Here is a 23,488-nt window from a genome sequence, read left to right on the forward strand (position 1 = left end):
AGGACTGTGAGAACTGAGCCTTGAGTCGACATTACACATAAAAGATCTGTTCCCTATTGATAATTGACCTCTGAGTGAAGTCATTTGAATTAATGACCTAGAATATTTCCCTCTCTGAATTGTATCTTACGTATAAAGCTACATTTTTGGAAAACATTAACGTAAATTGTAAGAAGTTTTGTACATAAAGGAGCCAAAAGGGTGCAACACTTTGAAGGGTATGGAGAGCAAAACGAAATCTTAAACAAATAAAAAGATTGTGGAATTTCTCATTGCGTCTAAATTCAAATCTGATTTGGCAAACCAGCTTGCAGTACAATACATACACGTCATTGTCATCGCCAAGCAATGCCTTTAATGCCTTTATGTGCCAAGAGGATGTGTTTTGGGGAAATGTCCCAAAAACTGAACCTGTACATTTGCATTTTCTCGTGGGGCTGGAATAAAAGGATGCTTACTGTTGAGGATGTTTTCTAGTCGTTGGGTCATGGATCCCTCCACTCTCTCTGTGCCATCAGACTCCAGCCTCTGGTGGATCGCTGCAACACAAGAGTCTTAAGTTTTAATACAGTGAAATACACAGAAATATACAAATCAGAGAAATAATAAAACTTAGCGTGAATGTTGAGGTGGGAAGAAATGTGAACAAAAAAAAAAGTAATGGTTCCCTACACTGCAGCGTAACTAACGTGCATTCTCCTGAGACAGGAACAATTTCAATTTCAGGAACCAAAGGTAAAACAATAAACAACTACCCCAGTTATAGATGGGAGATAACCACGCCGCCGCCGCCGCCGCCGCCCCCCCCCCCCCCCCCCCCCCCCCCCCCCCCACCGCGCCTTGCGCCTGTTCCCACGCAACAGACGACATGACCTTGTCCCAGCAGTTACTGTACTGGATCAATTCACCTAACCAGAGCCATTAACAGCACAGCTTTGTGGTCTTGGGACATTTGGAGCCCTTTGACCTGGAGGTAATGTGAATCTAAAATGTTTCAACTCTCTGAAAAATAACATTTGGGAGAGCGGAGCTGGAGGTCTGGATGCCAAAAATGACTGTTGCTTGGGGGGAGAGGGGAGAAGGATCTCTGATGGCTTGTATCCATCACTTAGCATGGAGAGCTTTACGCGGGAGAGGTACTTTTTAAAGAGGGAATGAGGGGAGAAAACAGAGAGAGCAAAAAAAGGCAGAGCGAGTGGTGTGGCTACCCCAGTGAATAAATAAATGGTGTGCAGTAGTGGGCAGTTGGGTGCTGAGAGCTGCAGTGTGGGTTTATTGACAGAGTGGAAGAGAGGTGGAGAAGGCTTCGGAGACCTTCTCGTACATACTTGGGGAGCGATTCAAATATGCAACAGGCAGACATCTCAAGAATGAAGTTAAGAGACAGAAACGTAGGAGAGAGAAAAAAAGAAGTACAACGATCCTCTCATTTCTCTTCTCCCACAACTGTAAATGCTCGCTGTTAGCAGAGCTCAGACACAGCAGAGGGAGCGGGAGGAAAAGTGAAGGGGGGAGTGTTCTGTAAATAAATATGTGGGTCCATTCTGACAGACAGAAGCCTCAAGGCAGAGGCTGAGGTATTCCTAAAACACGCTGTTCAAACATGCCATTGCCTAATCAGTACGGACATCGCTGGCCCTTTCGTGGACCTCTCGATGCCGACCGAAAATTCGACCAGATGCAGGTTAGGACAAAGGCCTGTAGACGTGGGAGTGTATATGGGAGAGCACAGGATTGATAGGGCCGAACACACAGGAAGACGAAGACACACACACTGCAGGTCTGCTTCACGTCTCCACACTCTCCCCCCTTGCCCTGCTGCCAGCTGTGTGTCCTCTGCATCTGTCACACACTGAAGGGCTGATGACGTCACGGCTAACCTAAACATCAGGTCAGAGTCCGGATAACACACGCAGCCAGGACCTGAGGAAGAGCTGCAGCTCCCGCTTCACTTCCTGGAACCGTTGAGGGAAGAAGAAAAAAACTGAATAAGAATAAAAATACAGTGTTCCTGGATTCTAAAGCTGGAGATGTTTTGACTCCTGCCGGGGCCGGGGGGCTCGGGGAATAGACGCTGGGAATCTGGCATTTTTAGAACACGGTAGCCGTTCCGTTTCCTGCATCACTGGGAGACTTCCTGTTCACACAACAATGAAAAACCTCAAATTTCAACATTTTAGTAGAAACAACCCTGGACTCCCTGACAGTCCGTCAATCGGCCGGAGCAGCTCTGTCCCAGATGCACGGCTCTGTTTGTCACTGAGGCACCATGCCCACAATCTTCCATTTCTGTCACCAGTCTCTGGTGGTTCACATGGAGTGTCTATAGGACCACTACTTTCTTCCCTGCAAAACAAATTCCCTTCTGCAAACAACTAAAATATTATCCAACAAAATATCAGCCAATTTGGTAATCACAAACTAGCATACAAATCAGACCACTACAAAACAACAACTGTCCTCAAAACTAGCAAGAATAACTTGATATAAGCCATTCAGGAATGCAACAATATCGCTGCTTGACATTACATTATTTGAGTAAATGCCCATTTGGCCTTTAAATATACAGTATATCTCAAAAGTGAGTACACCCTTTAGATTTTTGCAAATATTCTGTTATATCCTTTCAGGGGATAACATTATCCTACTGAAACTTTGATATAACTTAAAGTAGTCAGTGTGCTGCTTGAATAACAGTATAGATTTATTGTCCTTTGAAAATTACTCAGTACACAGCTGTTAATGTCTAAACAGCTGGCAACAAAAGTGAGTACACCCCATAGTGAACATGTCCTAATTGTGCCCAATGATGTTGTTTTCCCGCCCTGGTGTCATGTGACTCGTTAGTGTTACAAGGATTCAGGTGTAAATGATAAGCAGGGCTGTTAAATTTGGTGTTTTGGGCACAATTCTCTCTGAATGCTGGACAACATGGCACCTCATGGCAAGGAACTCTCTGAGCGGCTGAAAAAAAGGATTATTGCGCTTCACAAAGATGGCCTTGGCTATAAGAAGATTGCCAACACCATGAAAATGAGTTGCAGCACAGTGGCTAAGATCATACAGCGGTTTTCCAGGACAGGTTCCACTCGGAACAGGCCTCGCCAGGGTCGACCAAAGAAGTTGAGTCCACGTGCTCAGCGTCATATCCAGAGGTTGGTTTCCAAAAATAGACGTGCGAGTGCTTCCAGCATTGCTGCAGAGGTTGCAGAAGTGGGATGTCAGCCTGTCAGTGCCCAGACCATACGCCGCACACTGCATCAAATCGGTTTGTATGGCCGTCGCCCCAGACAGAAGCCCCTTCTGAAACCGATGCATAAGAAAGCCCGCAAACAGTTTGCTGAAGACAATGAATCCAAGAACATGAGTTACTGGAACCATGTCCTGTGGTCTGATGAGACCAAAATAAACCTGTTTGGGTCAGATGGTGTCCGGCGTGTGTGGCGGCACCCTGGTGAGGAGTACCAAGACAAATGTGTTTTGCCTACAGTCAAGCATGGTGGTGGCAGCATCATGGTCTGGGGCTGCATGAGTGCTGCCGGCACTGGGGAGCTGCATTTCATTGAGGGACACATGAATTCCAATATATACTGTGATATCCTGCAGCAGAGCATGATCCCCTCTCTTCGGAAACTGGGCCGTAGGGCAGTTTTCCAACATGATAATGACCCTAAACACACCTCCAAGATGACAACGGCCTTGCTGAAGAAGCTGAAGGTTAAGGTGATGGACTGGCCAAGTATGTCTCCAGACCTAAACCCAATTGAGCACATGTGGGGCATCCTCAAGAGGAAGGTGGAGGAGTGCAAGGTGTCCAACATCCGTGCGCTCCGTGATGTCGTCGTGGAGGAGTGGAAGAAGATTCCAGAAGCAACCTGTGCAGCTCTGGTGAATTCCATGCCCAGGAGGGTTAAAGCAGTGCTAGATAACAATGGTGGTCACACAAAATATTGACACTTTGGGCACAATTTAGACATGTTCACTATGGGGTGTACTCACTTTTGTTGCCAGCTGTTTAGACATTAACAGCTGTGTACTGAGTAATTTTCAAAGGACAATAAATCTATACTGTTATTCAAGCAGCACACTGACTACTTTAAGTTATATCAAAGTTTCAGTAGGATAATGTTATCCCCTGAAAGGATATAACAGAATATTTGCAAAAATCTAAAGGGTGTACTCACTTTTGAGATATACTGTACTTCCAACTCTCTACCCGCAGGAACCAAACCACATGTCAGGTAAAATGAGTTTATATCTACACTCATGTAAACCAGAGCTGCAACAATTACAGAGCAATAATCACCAACGATTTTGATAATAAATTAACCGTTGCTGTTTTCAGCGTCTAAAATATGAATATTTCCTGCTTTTCTCTGTTATATATCATATTAAACTGAATATCTTTGGACTGGGAAAAACAAGACATTTAAACACATCGACTTGGATTTTAAGACATTTTACAGCCTAAAAGATGAATGTAGAAAAGTATCATCAGATAAATCCATAAGGAAAATAATGGTTACTTAATGTGAACCTCGTCTCATCGTCGAGTGATGCTGCATAACTTCTGAGTCAAAGCCTCACACACTGTATTATGTACAGTAGTCTAATCTGCACTGATTCACGGATCAATCCCACTGGCGCAAACCACATTTAAACACATGCAGTACTGAAGTTATTTTTATTATTATTATTTATTAACACTTGTTGTCCACTACCAATTATACACACCGTTACTTTGAAGTAAGAATATATATTCTCTTCTCTCTTTCCTCTTATAATTGTCCCTGAGTCTTTGGTTTTCTTAAATACTGTTATACAATGAGATATGCGCTTGTTATTATTTTTTTCGTAGCTCTTATAAATCATGGATGCACCCATTAAACATTTTTCTCCTAATACAAATTACAATACCTCATCTCTGCTAATCTGCTAATACAGATTCCCAACAGATTCCACACCAACGGTCTCTTTTACCCACATTTCAAATCTGTCTACCACCTTTCCCTTTTATGCAAAGTGACATGAGGCAACACATTACAGCCGTAGCATAACAAGCTGGCCTGATTTCAGTCTTGTTTCTTCATTTGCCAAAAGCCGGCATTAGCTAACTAACCCAAACAGCACTGTAATTAACAAGATTTGTGGTTTGTAGATGCAAAAGTCTAAACTGTGTTCTTAAGCACAGAGTTCATAGTTCATTAAAAAGAGATATGGGATTTTGTTTGGCTATTTCTGTTGGAGATGGTTGGCTGTTCTGGTGAGCAATTAAGAAGCAATTAGCGGGGACAAGAGAAGGAGGGAGGAAGAGAAACCCCACGGATATTGAAGTCAGAGTCCCGCTGTTTGCTCTAAATATTTTCTATACGCCTCATTTCTTTTGCCAGATGTGGCTTCTCCATCTTGTTTCCACCTTGCCGCCAGCATTACACTTGCATTAAAAAGTAACTCAAGACTTCTATTAAAGTCATCAATAAAAACCTCACATGCAAGCAGAAGGGAACATAAACAGGAGAGGAGACCAAAATGTCTTGATGGTGATTGAGAGGGCTGGAAGCACTCCAGCAAGTTCTAACACAGCACATTCTAAACAAGGAGAACACACAAGCAACCTGTTAATTTCTTTCACAGCTAATTTCCTTGACATTTTCCCCAACTACATCTCAGGTGAGGTTCATTTGGAAAGACTAAGAACAACAGAGACCAGCCAAAAGCTGCTGAGAGACAAAGAAAGGATTCACAGTTGCTCAGACAGCAGCTGTGCTAACTAGGCCTGGCAGTGAGCTGCTGCAGAGCTGTCTCGAGCTGGCTGGCTGCTAGCAGCATGTCGGCTGGTATGTGGGTTTGGCAGACCATACCTAGTATACAGAATATCTCCACTTGAGCTATCCATTCTGGGACACCACTTCATTTTTTGTGACCGAGAGCCAAATCCTGGCCGAGAAAGGATGTTGTAGTGCTGTAATGAGTCATGGTGAGAAGGCAGGAGTCGGGAAGTTTAAAAATGTACTTTTAAGTCAAGTTGCTGGTCTAAATATGAGAATGTTTTTTTTTTGTGGAAATTAAATTTGAAAAGTGGGAGTTGTATGATATTCGAGGATAAAGTGATTCCCTGGTATTATGTTACTGAGTTATGGCATTTTGTGTTGTTTGTAGCCTGTTGTTGATGAGCTAGCAATTATGTTTATGTTCATTTCTAGCATATCTGTTACAGTTAATCAGAGCTTCTATTGGCTCCTGTACATTATGTTCAGTTGCCACGAAGGGAAAGAACTCATAACCAGTGAAAGTTAGTGGAAAGCATAGAAAAATGTCAAGTTCAAAAAGGACACGCTGGAAAATGCTAAAAGATTTTAAACTATTCAATAAGTTAATGTTGGTTAGCTGTACTTGAAAACATAAATTGGACAGGCTACACAGATGTGACTTATAAAGCAGGATTAATGGATTATCTTTTAGCTTTAAACCTCAAAAGTTAATATGGTGAACTTTTTACCAAACAATTGCATATTTAAACTGAGACACAGAGCAATGTCGACTATTCTTAAGAATGAAACGACAGAATTAAAAAGACCACTTGATTATTGTTTTGTCAGGTTTGTTGGTTATTTTGTTTTTAGATAGAGTTGACAATACATGTAAAGTGTATTAAACATACTATGTCTGCCTTCTTTGTTTAACTCAAAGTGTTCCCAATCAAAACATTAGATGTTGCAAAGCAAGTGGGGCATCTTTTAACCGTCGTATATTCAGTTTCTGTCTATCCCATCCTGTCACACACGTCACGAAGCATTCATTATGCCCTCTTGGTTCACAGGTCACTTGAGTCCATCCATAGTGTGTTACTTCCTCCATCGGCAGAGACTGTACATTTCCCATTAGGGCAGTGGGCACACAGTAGGCACGCTCAGTCTGAACGTGAGAATGACTGCGCATTGTTCCCATTGGTCATATTGGGTCCGTTATCAGCACTATCAGTCCTAATACTCTGGCCTGCATTGTGTTGGGCTGCTCCGTTTATTTAGATTTAGCCACTAACAATGAAAACATTGCCTCTCTCCCAACTGGGGCACAAACACACGGAAAGCAATAATAATAATGATGGAGGCAGAAAAGTGTACGTATAAATAGTAAAGGGAAGTAACTGAGCGGCTACGGCGGGAGGAGAGGGTAAACAGACAAAAGTATGAATGATGAAGCGAACAATTGATTTGAAGTACCTGGCAGAGCGACAGCAGTCAGTCTCTGCTACCTTCAAATCGTTTTTGTCAACTGAAAGTCCATGTGGCCGTGTGTGTGTGTGTGTGTGTGTCTGTACCTCCAGGCTCTAGGGAGACTCATGTGAGACTGTGTGCAACAGGTGAGAGCTGATCTCATTTTGATGAAGGTGAATTAGCCGTGTTGAGGTTGGCTGGTGTAGCTGTAGTACGAAGTGGAGGGTTTTCACACAGCGTCCAAATGAGCCTCTTTAATCAACCGCTGCTGAACCGCATGTGGAGGGGGAAAAGAAATCCAGAGACACGCACACTTGCACGCTTTCCAAAAATGAAAAGCTCTTTTCTGAGCAGAGATGAAGAGTGATGATTTGGACGTTTGTGTATTAAATCGTAAGGCCGTTTGGTGCGATGCCATAGCACACAAAAATGTGTTAATCCCTCTCACCTGCCAGAGCGTCCTGGGCCTCAAAGAACGTACTGAGGCCTCCTTTCACATAGGCCAGACTCCCCTCGTTCTTCTTAGTAGCCTGCTTCTTCAGGTTATTGGCCGCAATCTTCAAATGCTCAAAACTGAGGAAACAAAAACAAAATGATTATGCCATTATATTAAGGCCTGCAACTTCTTATTAGTAATTACTGTCATTCATTTCATAATTTGTCTCGGTAATTGTTCAACTGTTTAGTCTGTTAAATGTCCCAAAATATTGAAAAATTACAAAAGCCCAAGATGACGTCTTCAAATGGCTCTAATGTACGATGTCAAACAGAAGAGTCATATTTAAAAAGTCAGAACGGACAAATGATTGATTTTTGATATTTTGAATTTTGCACACAAGCATGAATCACAGAAACACAATCAAACACATATTTTCAGCCAATGTAAGTACGTGTGTTCGAGTCCCAAGTGAGGTTTCCTCCGCAGGAAGAAACAGTCACCCAGCTAGGTCCAAACAGAGGCCCCTGGTCATGCTGGATCCCGGGGTCTGGGTTACTGAAGGGCTAAGCAGGGGGAGAGGAAGCCAGGAGAGTCCAAAATAACTCTCCTCTGCCCTGACATGACAGTCAACTGGGCTCAGGGCTTTTGGGTCAGGAGGCTGCTTCGTCATCTACATACCTAACTGCTCTCTGAAGGACCATGTGAAGATTCAGCCACGGCACTATAACCTCAAAGTGAATACCATAAAACTAAAGTGCAATACATTTTCCCTTCTGTCAGTCATTGCCATTTCCCAGTGTGTGGCATAGGGCTGCAACTAAACATTATTTTCATGATCAATAATCTATGGATTATTTTCTTGATTAAGTCCAAGGTGATGTCTTCAAATACTTTGGTATGTCTGACCAACAGTCTAAAAACAAATATCAACATTTGAGAAGCTGGAACCTGAAGGTTTATTTGACCAATTGTGAAAATTGTTACAGATTACTTTCCTGTCGGTTAAATGATCGATTAACCGAATAATTGCAGTTCTACTGGACTATAATAATCTGTTGTCAATGTCTATGTGTAACACATGAAGTAACCTGCCACTGATCTCACCTGCCAGCAACGAGTGTTACTAGAAAAGACCCGTAGGAGTTGCTAGCACAGAGACCAGGACATGCCAGACTCCCACTATAGTTCATGGTGTACTCAGCCAAGCCACAGGGAATTAATCCTAGACCTCAGTTGTGTCTCTGCAGCAGCCTGTAAGGCTCTTGTCTTTTGTGTCTCTTGTCTAGTTACTTCAGTTGAGGACAAAAACATGATGCAAGTCATCCAGTGGCTATCATGTAAATTAAAGCCCACATTGCTTCCTGGAGAGCTTGGGACAAAGGGCCAGAGTCTATTATTTATAGTATATTATTGTTTATTTTTATTTTATTTTCCCCTTTGTATTAGTAGTTATGAAGGATGGTGATGACAAAGGACCCACCTGGAGCCTGTGTGGTTTTCTATGAGGTACCAGGTGGCAGAAAAGTTCTCACTGGTGAAGTCTCCACTCATCCCTGGAAATGTCAGCTCGATGTCTTTCTGTGGGATTTTGCCTCTGAGAGAAGACGGGTGAACACAGAGCAAAGGACAAAGAACAACTGCACTTTATTAAAAGAGTACACCAAGGATCAAATCATGCAGTGCAAACTGTAATGGAACTAAAACAGAGAAAAATAATAGTAATAATAATAATAATAATAATAATAATAATAATAATAATAATAATAATACATTAGACTTCTATAGCGCTTTTCTTGTGACTTAAAGACACTTAATAAATGTATAAATAAATGAATGACAGGTTGGCAAAAGTTTTGAGCAAATTGTAAGTTCCTTTTTTTAATGTGATGTTGGGGTCAGTGTTTGCCAGAAGGGGGCAGTGTGCAGCCAACAAGTACCCAGGCTGAGAGAACTTGGCGTGGGAAGTGCAGTGTGTGACGCCTGGGTGCCCCTGGAGGGCCCAGCACTCATTAGGGAAGTTTGATCTCTACTAATGACCCGTAGCCTACACAAACCAAACCCACCACCACCACCACCCACTCTGCAGATACACACATACAGTATGTAGACAAACCGACACACGGGCAGTACATTAAGGTCTATGGTGTGTGAAACAGAAAAACCATACACCTGGTGACGTCTGATGCACACGTCTGTTCAGATATGTGACATAATATTATTTCTGCAGAGTTGTTGCATAGGGATATATGACTATATACACCACTATATACTACATACAATAATTTGGGCAGTGAATATAAGAACTGCAGGAAGAGATGTCGCAATAGTTAAGATGGGAAACTGAGTAAAGTTGCAAGCTTCAAAGGTTTAAAGTATATGTATCAAAGACTCAGACGTTAAGTGGCATGTGTTTTAAACCTGTGTTTTTCTGTGTGATGAAATTGATGTTCAAGAAAATGTTTAAATGTGCAAGAAGTGAGTGGTTTGAAGGAATCACACATCAACAAAAACAAAAACAATGAGTGAGATGTCAGAGGAGAGACTATTTGGTCTGAAATTTGAATTGAAAATATCAAACTCAGATGGCTACTAAAGACAGTCCCATACAGCAACTACTGCTCTCTAATCTTACATGTAACGATCACTGCAGTCCTTTTCTGCACCTTTACATCGTGTGTTATACTGATCGTAAATGAGACTAGCGGAGGGCACTCTGCAGCTTCCTGATAGTATTCACTTGCCTGCGGAAGTGACATACTTCAAGGCTCTAACATGTATTCAGTTCGCAGAAGACACTAAGTGGACAGGTTTCTTAGCTTTTTGATATTTAAGCTCGTCAGTTCAGCAGGCATCAGGTGCTGTACGACTACAGCGTGGACCAAATGACGAGAAACCGACTATTTCACCAGATGAGACAGTTTCCTCTACGGTCCAGGATCGGTAATAAATATTTAATGACAAATGTATCACTCAGTTTATGTGTTAAGTCTTTCGTTAACTACGTTCTTAGTAACTTCTCTGTTAAAACTTGAGGAATGTCTTAGTCATATGTAAATCAGTCAGGCTCGGAGAGCATCTGTAGAGCTGTGTACTCAAACAGTAATCAACAATGTAGTTTGAAGTCTGAAGACACTGCGGCTTTGAACTTTGAGCTTTCTTGCAAAGGTCCATGTTGCTTCATTATGTTACGATGACTTTTTGTGTGCCTGACAAAGTTGATCAAATGTAAGTCCTTAGCTGCAAGAACTGCTATTTAAGAAATGATAAAATCACAATGAGGTTGGCCTGTTGGTTTAATAGCCAAGCCTTTCTTTTAAAATATATTTTCCCAGCATAAATGAAGAGTAATTAAAAAAAAGAAATAATCAGGTTTAGTCCCAATTCACAAGACAATTCAAAATTCACATGAGTGTTTGCATTGGTTCAGTGCAAAGAGGAGAATCTTTGCGCTACCTAACAGACCTTATCTTGTGTCACTATTACCATCATTTTGTAGTTAAGCATGTGGAAATATTTAGTAACAACTAAGCTCTACGTAGAGACATTATATCTAGGCCAAGTATGACGTTACAAACAGCTCGTGCAAACATCTACAGCTGAATAACAATCCTGTGACATCACCATGCAAAGAGTGATGCTCTTTTACTAACAAACAGCTCCTCCGATTAAATTGTATTCTAAAACTAATATGTATCGGATCAACACATTACTGTCAAAGAGAACCGTGTTGACTTGTTATGCTGGGAGACGAGTGAATGGTCCAGCCTGTCTATGGGGGTCTCGTCTCTGGCCACAAACGGTCACTTGCCCCCGGCCCCTCTAAACCAAACAAACGCTAACCCAGAGATGCCAGAGCCCGAAAACACAAACTATATATTACAACTTGTGCTCTCCCTGCCAGGCGCGTGGGAGGCAGCACCACGCTGCCTGCTCCAAGGCGGTATACAAACATGTGTGTGGGTCGCTGCCTTAGTTCTTTCCAAATCCCTTTCTATCGTCCGTCGTCCTCTCTGCTTTATACACAATTATTCTGTTTCCACTCCCTGTGAGCAGCGGTTAGAGGCTCTTTAGCCATTGCTGTGTTGGCATAATATTTCAAACGCCTGCATATGGGGAGAGTTTGTTTCTGTTTAGGGATGTAAACCATGACTCGATGACTAGAGCGCGTGTGTTTATGGCGGTGTGATTGTGCCGAGTGATTTTTGTGTGCGTGCATTCGTGTGTGTCCGTACTTGTCTATCTCGATGCCCAGTGGATTGCTGGGTCGCAGGGAGAGGGGGGAGATGCCTTTGTTGCGGTCGGTCCTCATGTCGTAGTAGTTCATCTCCTCCACCCACACAGCAGACTGGTCCAGGATACCTGCAGGACAGGAGAGGCGTGTCACACGTCAATGAGTTCAACAACACATCCCAGATGTGCACGCACGCACGCACACGCACACGCACACACACACACACACACACGCAGCACCATAAATTACATTTTCCTTTACTAATTGTTTTAACTATGTTTCTTCATATTGTAATTAAACTTGTGCAAAGTCTACTCTACTCTGTACACACGCCACATATCACATGTTTTCAGGTTCTGGTAGAGAGATGTACAGCGGTCGAGATAGCTCAACACACTGCAGCTGCAGGAACTACATACAAATGAAGAAAACACAACTCAAATCTCACGTTGACAACACAAACAATGCATTAAGGAAAATCTGCAAATAAGTCAAAGCAATTTGGCATAATTTTAACAGCTGATCATTTATCTGCTATCTTTTCATTATCACAATGATGCATAATAATATGAATTTCCCATTATCGACAGACAAATTTATAGGCCACAATATGTTGTGCTAATCCCTAACATTCACCAATGTGACAACACATATGCGGCGTAAAGAAGTGTGCAGCAAATACAAAGACGGCAAGTCCTACACAGAAACAGACGTTTTCAGGAGACACACAAGTGTTTAGTGAAATGTTAATGCTGTGTGTTAAAACTAAAATAAACATTGTTAGACCATTTGTGTGGTTGACTTCCACAAATCATATCACATGAAACACACGACCAGGAGTGTGTTCATCTGATTTTGACAAATGGGTTTTTGACTTGAGTTTTATTTATTTGCAGAATTTCTTTAATCAATGCAATGTACTGTACGTGTTGCCAAAGTGGTGAACTGTTTATTTTTTAATGCATTTGTCTATTTGCTTTTTAAGAAAAAAAAGGAGCCCACTGTCTACTCTCCCTCCTCTGTTGCTTTTCCTGCAGGGTCATTTTAAAATCCTGATAAGATGTGTTTATCCGAATCAAGGCTGCAAAGAGATAAGAGAGTCACACAGATTGTAAAAGCCCTCCACGACAAACTTGCAATTTTGCATTAAATTAATTTAATTTGTCAATTATTTGACATAAAATGTTTATCATTTACCATTTTGATGATCAATTGATTGTTTATCAAGAATTGTAATTGTTAGTCAGGGGGACACAATGAACCTTTTGCTCTGGGACCTTTAGTCATCCCTTTTTATTATTTTCTGACATTTTATAGACTAAACATTTCAAGCAATTCAAAATAATTGTATAAATAAGAGTTTTATCACTAAGGTAAATAATCATTAGCTGCAGCCGGAGTTGCATCTTTTATCTGAACTTATTGTCCAGGTTGGCAAATAAAATGTTTAGTCTTAGGAGTCTTACCAATCCTCTCGGGCCTGAGCAGTTTGAAGGAGACCGTGGAGGTGCCGAGACCCCCAGACTTGGTGGTGACAATGATCTCTCCCTTGTCGTCTTTGGCAGGACCCACGCGGCACACTATCTTGCTGGCTGACATCCACTCGGCTGTCAGCAGGCAGTTATGGCCGCAGATCGACAGACCTGAGACGGAAGAGGGGGGGGTGAAAAGGGTGAGAGATACAGCCACACAGTGACAGCACAAATAAACACCATGTAGCACCGACACACACGCAGACAATCTATAACAAGAGGAGCTCACTCAGACAGAATTGGCGTCTATCAGCAAGTTTAGTCAAACTGTCACCAGGGGTCAAAGCTCAAGTTGGGGTCACGATGGGTGTGGGTGGCCGTGACCTTCCTTCCTCTCACTCAGCTCCTTTAAGCTAACGTGTGTCACTTCAGTGCTAAGTGGCCCATTACTAGCACAATATGCACTCTGCTCCTACATCTGTCGTCCTCTTTTTAAACCCTCTTGAAAAGCATTTGGACACTAGAAGACAGACACCGGGATTACTTTGACAGTTCCAGCCGAGAGGATTCAAAAAGCTTCACTTAACATCATAAAAGCCTGTGAAAGCTGATTAACAAATAGACCATAAAACCGTGAATAATATGCCAATTAGAGCCCCATTTCCTGCCTCTGTTCTCTACTGGCCACTTTGTTTGAATACATAAGCACTCACACACATTTGTGCATATCTAATAGTCTAATTCCAGGCCCCAGGGACATTCATGGTCAGAAATAGACCTGTATCACTGGCCAGAGCATGGCTTTCAAAGCATGGAGCGTTGTGTGAGTCCTCTGGACTGCCGTCCCCACCCACTCCCGTTTACCCAACTCTGCTCAAATCAAAGTAGGGTAGAGGAGGTATTGGCCAATATGAGGGAAAATATCGGCACAGAAAAAGTGTGACGTTCAAAACACATAATGGGAACAAGATGGAGGTAGTCCATCTGTGTGGCTCTTGAAAATCATAAAAAAGACACCAAAACAACTCTATGTTGATAAGTTCTTGAGTTTCTCAAACTAGGCATAGAGTATCTAAATATTTACAGAAAGAAAAATGTTGTGTGTTGCACAGAGTTGGAAGAATTGTCACAGTAGAAGGAAAATTGAATTACATAACAGGATAATATCTCAATATTTTACTTGGTTGGTCTGTTTTCTGTCTGTTTTTGCTAAAATCTTTAAAGAACATTTCAAATGAATTATAAGGATGCATCTCAAATCATAATTGCAATGAAATAGCAGAACATATTTTATTTTGCTTTGTGTCAAGAACCCAACTGAAAAGACTTTAGTAGTTCAACACATATTTAAACATGTTAAACATTTATGTATACGGCCAGTTTAAATTAACAGTTAATTATTGCTACGTATAAAACTGTGTAAAAAAATAAAACAATTATCATATATATTATATTATGACATTTCATTTAGTTACGTTTAGAAATATTTTTTACTCAACTTATTATATTGTCATGAAAGTAAAACCTAAATAGTTAAAAAGTGATGAAATATTCTTATTCCAGGGGGGAAAAGGAATCAGGCGTCTTGTCCACTTACGTATCATATAAACAAAAACAAACTTTACACCAGCCTGTTTAAAAAATGGGGCCGCTGTGGTTTGTTGATGGATAAGTTAATGAAATCAGTTAATACGACTTAAGTCATAAATACTAGAGCAGAAAATAAATGACAAAGATAAACCAGCTATATTTACTCAACATAAGTGTCCCTCTGTTTAAACAAAAGCAACCGTACGAGATAGAAAAAAATTAAAATCATCACCTAGGAATGATCATTACAATAAAACAATAGTAATGTTAATTACACAATGTGTTGACATATATATATAATAATGTAATGTGCTGAACTAAGAAATATCTATATAATGTATATTTATCTTGATTAATACCTACATACATTTATTAAGAAAGATGTCAGAAAGAATATCAAGAAGGAATGTAAAGGACGAATATTGACGTCTTCAGTTACATGAAAATCAATTATCGCTGAACAGAAATTAATTTAAAAGAAATTAAACAAACAGAAACAGAAAACACTTGACTAAGACAGAGCCGTGTGTGCGGTTGGTCACGTGGTTTTAAATGCATTACCGATGAGGTCGGCTGGGCCTGTGCCTAGGTTCTCTCCTCGGATGGTGACTTTGGTCCAAGCCGCACCCTCCTTGGGCGAGATGCCCGTGACCAGCGGGGGCTGACGGGTACGAGACATGGTGGCCTGAGGTGGACGGGAACACCGGGTCAAGCAGCACCTGGACATGGAAAAGACAAAGAGACTACATAAGAGCACTACTACATTAAGAGGACGGAGATTTGTTTCTGAGGCTCCAACATCTGCCTAATCTTGGTAATATCAGCTGTAAATAATTATTTCCTGACCTGTAAAAGGAGAAACAGTTGATAGAACAATATAATATTCTCAGGCTGCAATTTATTTTCTTACATAGCGAGTAACACAATACTCAACAAACTCCACACAGTTCAGTTACGGTATGAACGACATCTAATAATGAAGCAATAGATAATAATATGAGTATCGAGAAATAATTAATTACTTAAAGAAATCTAATCAAAGGTTTTAATAATCAGTTCATTATTTCAGTGATTTATTGCATAAAACTTTTACTGGTTGAAAATCAAGGCATAGTGAAAATAATCTTTATAATATTATAACTCGAAATATACCGAACTAGATTATGAAGATAAACTAAGAGGCCAATTATTGCTGAAAAATGGGCAAGGCATTGTCATACAAAATACAAAACATATCTGCAGTAAATGACACCATAATGTCTTAAAAAGAGGATCAAAAATAATCCTTATGTGAACCCACAACCCCCTCCTGGCAATAAATATGGTAAATTATTATTTTTTACTTCACCGGCGGCTTTTACTGAATCACCAGGCAGCCAGATATTTAAATTTCTACAACAGACTGGGGACAGCTAAATTTGAGCAGAATTTGGCTGGCAGCTCGTGTTAATTTCCCGCCCTGTAGGTCTCCAAACAATGTATGCATTGCAGCAGTTATCTCTCAGATAATAGGAAAAATAGAGAAGGGAGCCAAGAATGAAGGAGCAGACAGAGAGCAGGGAGGAAAGGAAGAATGTAAACCTCACAGCGAAGGATAAATAAACCTAGCCTCCCCAATCATTCCACATAAGCCCACACAATACAGTGCAGATTATGGTACCAACGAAGGAGCAACCATGAAAATCAGTTCATGTTGGGGCTGAGCAAAGGAAGAGAGGGAAAGATTCCAAATGAAAGGATGTATTTGAGCAGCACAGATGTTTGCTAATAAATTACTGCCAGGTCTCAGAAAGGCTGACCAATCTAGACTCTCTGAAGTTTAAGGGAGGCTTCCGCCCTTTTGCTCGGCAGCCAAAACACGTTCTCCACAAACAATGCTGGAGTTCACATGGACTGGACCTGCAACAAGAATTGTCAACTCGTTACACTTCGTTTCAACTCGGTGGAGTGGGTGGATTCGAAGGTCTGGAACCAGGCAAGATGGTAACCCTTTGTACAGTTATATGGCCGCTAAATTAGGTCCCATGGTGTAGGCGCAAAATGCAAATCACAATCTCCCAGAGATCAAGTTCATCTTCAAATTGTTTGGTGAGGGCCAGTAGTCTGAAGCACAGACACATTCACCTTTACAATGAAATAAAACAAAGAAAAGCAGACGGGCTAATCCTCACATTTGAGGAGCTGGGACAAGCAGTGTTTGTCATTGTTGCTTGATAAATTATTCTAATTATTAGTCTGCGACTTTCTAACCCTGGGGCCGAGAGAAAATGGGGTTGCCCGATATGCAAACAGGGTCCCAAGAAGAACAAATAAATAAATAAATAAATAAATAAAATGTTTAATAGTAGTGTTAGTTAAATTAAAACAACAACAACATGATTGTTATGATTATGTATGTTGCATGAGCCTTGAACATTATGAACCTTTACCTTCATAATAAAGCTGAAACAAGAATCAATCAAAAGGAAATTCATTGGCACCTTTTTTGACAATGGTTTCCGTCGTAAAGGCTAAACATTGCTAAGAATTATCTTCTGTGAGGATCTTCTGGTGGACATCTTTGACTATTTTCTGAAATTTTACATACAAAATAATTACCCAAGTCATTCCTTAATGGATAATGAAAATAATCTTTAGTTGCAACCCTACCTCACAGGGCTGCACTTTGATGTAAGTTAGCATTCATAGAAGTTGCACACATAGTGCAGCTCTCTGGCACCTGCAAGCACAACTTTCTCATTCGACATGGTGAGTTTAAATAAACATCAGTGACAACATATTGTGCTTTACACTCAGTGGCCACTTTATTATGTACGACTGTAAAACCTATTGCAAAACTTCTTCCATAAAGTCTTTTATGTATACTTTTTAACTAATATTTTTATGTTGTAGTATTCTTCCCCTGTCATGTATGTAAATGAAGGACACCTTTCAATATAATGCAGTCCAGTACAACACCACCTTCAACTGTGACCTCAGTAATGAACATGAAATTTAATTTATACATTTTCAACAATGTCAGTTCAAAAACTGAACATTATAAACTTTGTGAAGGTAGAATAATGTCAGAGCTGCAGTATTTAATTACAATAGATTGTACAGCTGTACCTAATAAAGTGGCCTATGAGTGTAAGACTATTAGTGATCAATGCAAGGTCAAGTACCTGCCTGACATTTTAAAAAGTATCGAATAGCAAAGACATATTTATTTTTAAAGAGCTGGGGTTAAGACAAAATACATAAAATTGGGGTCGGAAACCAAAAAAAGGTTGTTAAACTCTCTGGATTACCAAGATTGTTATTTTCCATCGATTGACTAAATGACAAATCAGTAAGAGATTAATACTGAACAATTAAATTAATTACTGAATATGTGGCTCATGGCACTAAGGAAATATCACAAGACTTTGAAGAGTTTTGAAATTTAAGGAAAAGTCTTAAACAACAAAAACACTGAGGGATAAAAAAGCTTCAGCGGGACAGCAGCACATGTATTAACCTAGAAACCTCCGAGAGTAGGAACCTTTCTGGGAAACTGTTATGCCACAGGGCCCCCGGAGTTCAACGGGATTTACCTCATGTAGTTGCTGCTGCCCTGCGCTTGTCAGAGGAAATGGACGGACTATGGATCTGACATGAAGAAGATAAGAGGTTAACAGAACTAAAACAAGAGCTTGGTATATCCTTTATCAATCCCATATGTTTAGAGTGGGAGCGCTGAAGGGGCAGAGGACAGGATCTTCATTTTCTACAATTCTGCTTCTGCTTCCAGGAGTGTTTCTAGATTATCCCCCCCCTCCACATCATCTTGGAAATACACGTGCACAAACACACAGATAGCCGCCCACGCATACACACACTTAGACACACACGCTGGGCAAAATGACAGCTCAGCTAGGTTGCGTGCGAGGGGCCCGAGCTGGTGTTGTGTGGTCTGTGTGTATGCGAGTATGTGAAAGGATCTGCGGAGAGGTCTGGGCAGTGTGTGTGTGTGTGTGTGTGTGTGTGTGTGTGTGTGTGTGTGTGTGTGTGTGTGTGTGTGTGTGTGTGTGTGTGTGTGTGTGTGGTCTGGGTGTGTGGTCTCTGGCGCGGGCCTGGGGAGAGCCTGCTGACGGCTGGGATGAGAAAAGAGCCGCTGTGTTTACTTTACTCTGGGGGCTGTGCATGGACACGGGAACACTGCCCAGACCCCTCTCTATAACACTTGCACGCACACGCACACGCACACGCACACGCAACAAGTCACGCGGAACCCAAGCGGACACAAGTCTAATGTCACACACCACCACACATACCCTGTAAACTAAGGCAATAGAAACTATAACTTTATACAGAACGCGGACAAACTGAGTGAATTTTTCCTTAAAGTAGCATGAAGAGGAAAACAAAAGAAAAGTTTTCTGAAGCTCCATCTGGAAACTTATGAGGTAGGCAGCATTTTCCACAAGAGGGATGAAGGTATTAACCTCTAGGGGGCATCAGAGGACCCCCACAAGAGCATACCCCACTCTCTTCCAACATGTGGCAAGCCATGTCGTACTGCGAAGGCTAAATTTAATCAATGACAACACACAACCAGATTTAGCCCCCTTTTCTCTCGCTCGATTCTCTTCCAACCGTGGTGCTGTTAGCCCCCAGCCCCAACCTCTCTCTCTCTCTGGTAATAGGGCTAAAAAGGCAGGTTTGTTTTCCTTGGAGGCTGATTTACAAACAGCAGGGTTGGCTCTAATCTGTGTGGTAGCTGTGGAAGTCTGAGGCTTGGGATCTTCTTGCAGCACTGATGCTAACAAGTGAAAACCCTTCCTTGGCCTTGTGCTCGAGCATGCAGACACAAAGGAAAGACTTTTCACTAAAGCTCTAAACAAATCTTTTTGTCACATGAAACCATTTAATTTCAAGATGCCACACGCAGCACACCCCGAACATGCTGTGCTCAAAGCTCTATGCTAGATGGCAGCAATGGATTTATTTTTCATGAAAAAGGAAGACCGATAGAAGATATTAGCAGGTGACTTGATAGTGTCATGTAGACACCCAGATTTTCAGATTAGGAAATGTGGATGATTTTCCCCTGCTATTTGGGTCACTAGTGTGGAGAGACAATAGCAGCACACATTGAAAACCATTTAAATAATCACAATTATGATTGTGGCTTAATAAAGCTTGTGATATTGATGCTTTGCGTTTCATGTAGGTCTACACAAACTGATGCATCAAATCAAGCGTTCCCTATTTACTGGTAAACTGTCTGACACGTTTGTTTCAAGCACAACGTGATTAACCGGCCTGCAGGGAAGTTACAGTAAACAAGGCAACTACATTTTCCATACAGGCTTAAATCATTTTTAATTGGTTGTAAATTGGGATGAATAGTATTGTTCAGTATTTGCTGCTATTTGAAATGAAATAGCAAATATAGATTTACTTATATTTGAAATCAAGATCACAATATAGCCTACAAATAATTGTGGATTGCCATTAACTGTGTCTCATTGTACGTAAAGTCTTTACAAAAAACTAAAATATGAACTCATCTTGCAAGGGCTTTAAAGGTAGAGTCTGCTATTTTAATGACAATACACTTTTTGGCAAATTGAGTGAATATCTCTACTGTAGCTGTCAGCTCTGTGTGTGCACAACAGTGACATACAAATCCAGTGTTTGTGTGTGTGTGTGTGTGTGTGTGTGTCTGTGTCTGTGTGTGTGTGTGTGTGTGTTTGAGAGAAAGAGACAGAAAGAGACAGAAAGAGGGGAAGAGAAGGACGAATGTGGACTATTGCACGCAATGCTTCTGTGAGTTATTAATAATAATAATTTGAATGTCAACAATATTAGTGAAGCAGCGAAGAACTATTTGGTACAGCCCTATGAGCCACACAACACTATTCCAGCAGAGGAAAGGCCATGGTTGTATAAAGAGAAAAGCAGTGGGAGCGGGAGGGACGGTAAATTAATCTGACACGTGCTAATGTTCTGAAGGACGTATAATGGAGGTATTTGTTTGGTGTTGAGTTCAAAATCAACTCGTCCATCGTTCTCCAGAATCACAGACTCCACCTTTTATTACAATTTTCATGGAATCATTATTTGGATTCAGAATTTTTCCAAAACAATCTTATCAACAAGATATGATTCCACCAAAAGCTGATTAACAAAAACAATAACAATTGTCTAGATGTAAAACAATTAGTCGATTCACTATTATTTATTGTTTGATAGACTGAAAATGAATCAACATCATAATTAGTTTGCAGTCATTTGCTGATTCCAGCTTCTCCAACAGGAGTTTTTCATTTTTAATGCTGTATATCTTAAAATTGAGTATTTTGGGGTTTTAAACATCCGAGTCATCACTTTCGGATCTGAGAAATTGTGATGGGTATTTTCCCTATTATTTGACATTTCATACACAAAACAATTAATTCATAAATTTAAAAAATAACCGTCAGATTAATCGAAAGCATTTCTAAAATTATCACCCAACTCTGAATAACAAGAATCATAATAGCCTTCCAAATAAAGGACCAAAATGAATTGCCAGGAGGTTAAAACATCACAAGTACTCCAAACTCTGACCTGTGGTTATTTATTTCAACAACTTGTAAACATGACAAACTCTCTGCAGCACCACAGCCACATGACTATCTCGTGAATAAGGCGTTCATACCTTAGATCTCACTGTCCTGAGCTCAAAGGTGACTCACATATGGCAGTGATTGGCAAGTGTGTGTGTGTGTGTGTGTGTGAGAGAGAGTGTGTGATGGTTTAGGGGGCACAAAGGGACCCATTTAGACAGCTCATCACCCTAACCCCCTCCGTCTCCCATCATAGTAGCTAACTCACTATGGCGGCGGCTCAGAAACACACACACACACACACACACACACACACACACACACACACACACACACACACACACACACACACACACACACACACACACACACACACACACACACACACACACACACACACACACACACACACACACTCCATTTCACTCTGTGCTCCCCAACATTACACAAACACCAGATTCCATCAAAGATCCCCCTCTCGACTCCTCTGAATGGACAGAGCGGGCCAAACATCAGATGACTAGTCTGATCACACAGGCTGGGCGAAGCTTTGAACAACCCTCCACAGTGCTCGCTCACACCCAGGCCGCCACATGCCTCTAAGATGTGGAGAGGGCAATCTAGCCAAATTAACCATAATGTGTGTCAACTGTATCATATTTCAAATAAATGGATCATACATTATAACATGAACTGTGCAGGTTCTGTTTAACAAAACAGATGTTGCCTGCGACCACTGTCCAGTCATCATTCTTCACAATGAGTTGGCATCCCCTGCGCATCCACAGGGTCCCAGCGTTCACAAAGAGTCTTTCGTGACAGAGAAAGAGGACAGAGTGATCACATGTGCGCCTCTGGCTCACTATCCGACCATCATGTCGTCTGCCCACAAGCTTTGTTATCTCTAGGGCTGTCTGTTTGTTTGTTTGTCAGTCTCAAGTGCTTTTCAGAGTTAGGCCTAACAAAGTGAAGACCCCAATTTCCCATATAAAAATCCTGGAACAACAAACAGAAATATGAAGTGTAGGCCTGCAAATGCAGCAAGATGTTTTCAGAGGATTAAGAGACTGGAGACAGACGGCTTTGCCCAAATGACGTGGCGAAATGGAGAGATTTGAACCTTCATGAGCCGGGCTATAACACTGCTGTTTTACATTAAGAAAACACATCAGCAGCGTGAGAACCATCTTCACAGTCACATACAATCAGGAGTATTTACTGAAACACTGTAGCCCACAATATAAATCAACACTTTTATTTAGGCCTGCAACTTACTATTAACCTTTTCTTTATCAGTTAATCTATTGAGTACCTTTTCTATTAATGAATTGTTTATAGGGCTGCACATAATTGTGGCTTAATCTTTAATTGTTTGTTTCATAAAGTTTGTTTTTTTCTTCCCAAAAGTCCAGAAAAATGTTAAACCAGTAACCGTTTGGCATTAAATGATTAACTGAATATCAAAATATCAATTAATAGGGGCCAAAATATAGTAAAAAGTAAAGATATGTAAAGTGACATCTTTAGAGTAAGTAACAGTCTAAAGCCGAGAAGATCATTCAATTTACAATATGAAACGCAGAAAATCAGCAAATCCTGTCATTTGAGAAGCTAGAACCAGTAAACGGTATAAATAAATGAATGTTAAATGTTAATAATCAAAATTGTTGTGGATTATTGCTAAGGACATTGACTAATTATAATCATGTAGGGCAGCAATTAACAATCATTTTACTCATCAAAAGATCCTTTGGTCCATTAAATGTCAAAAAACAGTATTAGGGCCTAAAGGAATGTCTTAAAATTGTTTCTTTTTTGTCTGACTAACAGTCTAAACCCCTTAATATACAGTTTACTATCACATAACAAAGCAGAAAGCACCAACTCCTTGCATTTAGGAAGCTGAAAACAAGGAACGCTAAGGGAAAATGAATACTAATAATACATAATCAAGACAATTAGCC

General features: G+C 40.9%; 1 protein-coding gene across 1 annotated transcript in view; it reads right to left on the minus strand.

Moving 5' to 3' along the window:
* The window catches only part of exoc2 (exocyst complex component 2), a 49,544-nt gene that overhangs the window by 22,661 nt on the left and 3,395 nt on the right, over window positions 1-23,488 (minus strand). Inside the window, exons 2-7 of the mRNA XM_029430166.1 lie at window positions 15,511-15,668; window positions 13,354-13,530; window positions 11,889-12,015; window positions 9,137-9,250; window positions 7,666-7,790; window positions 459-539 (exon numbers count right to left, since the gene is read on the minus strand). Coding sequence (XP_029286026.1) covers window positions 459-539; window positions 7,666-7,790; window positions 9,137-9,250; window positions 11,889-12,015; window positions 13,354-13,530; window positions 15,511-15,628 — 742 coding nt within the window. The 5' untranslated portion in view covers window positions 15,629-15,668. The remainder of the gene's footprint in view (window positions 1-458; window positions 540-7,665; window positions 7,791-9,136; window positions 9,251-11,888; window positions 12,016-13,353; window positions 13,531-15,510; window positions 15,669-23,488) is intronic.

The sequence above is a fragment of the Cottoperca gobio genome, chromosome 4, assembly GCF_900634415.1.
Source record: "Cottoperca gobio chromosome 4, fCotGob3.1, whole genome shotgun sequence".
NCBI lineage: Eukaryota > Metazoa > Chordata > Actinopteri > Perciformes > Bovichtidae > Cottoperca > Cottoperca gobio.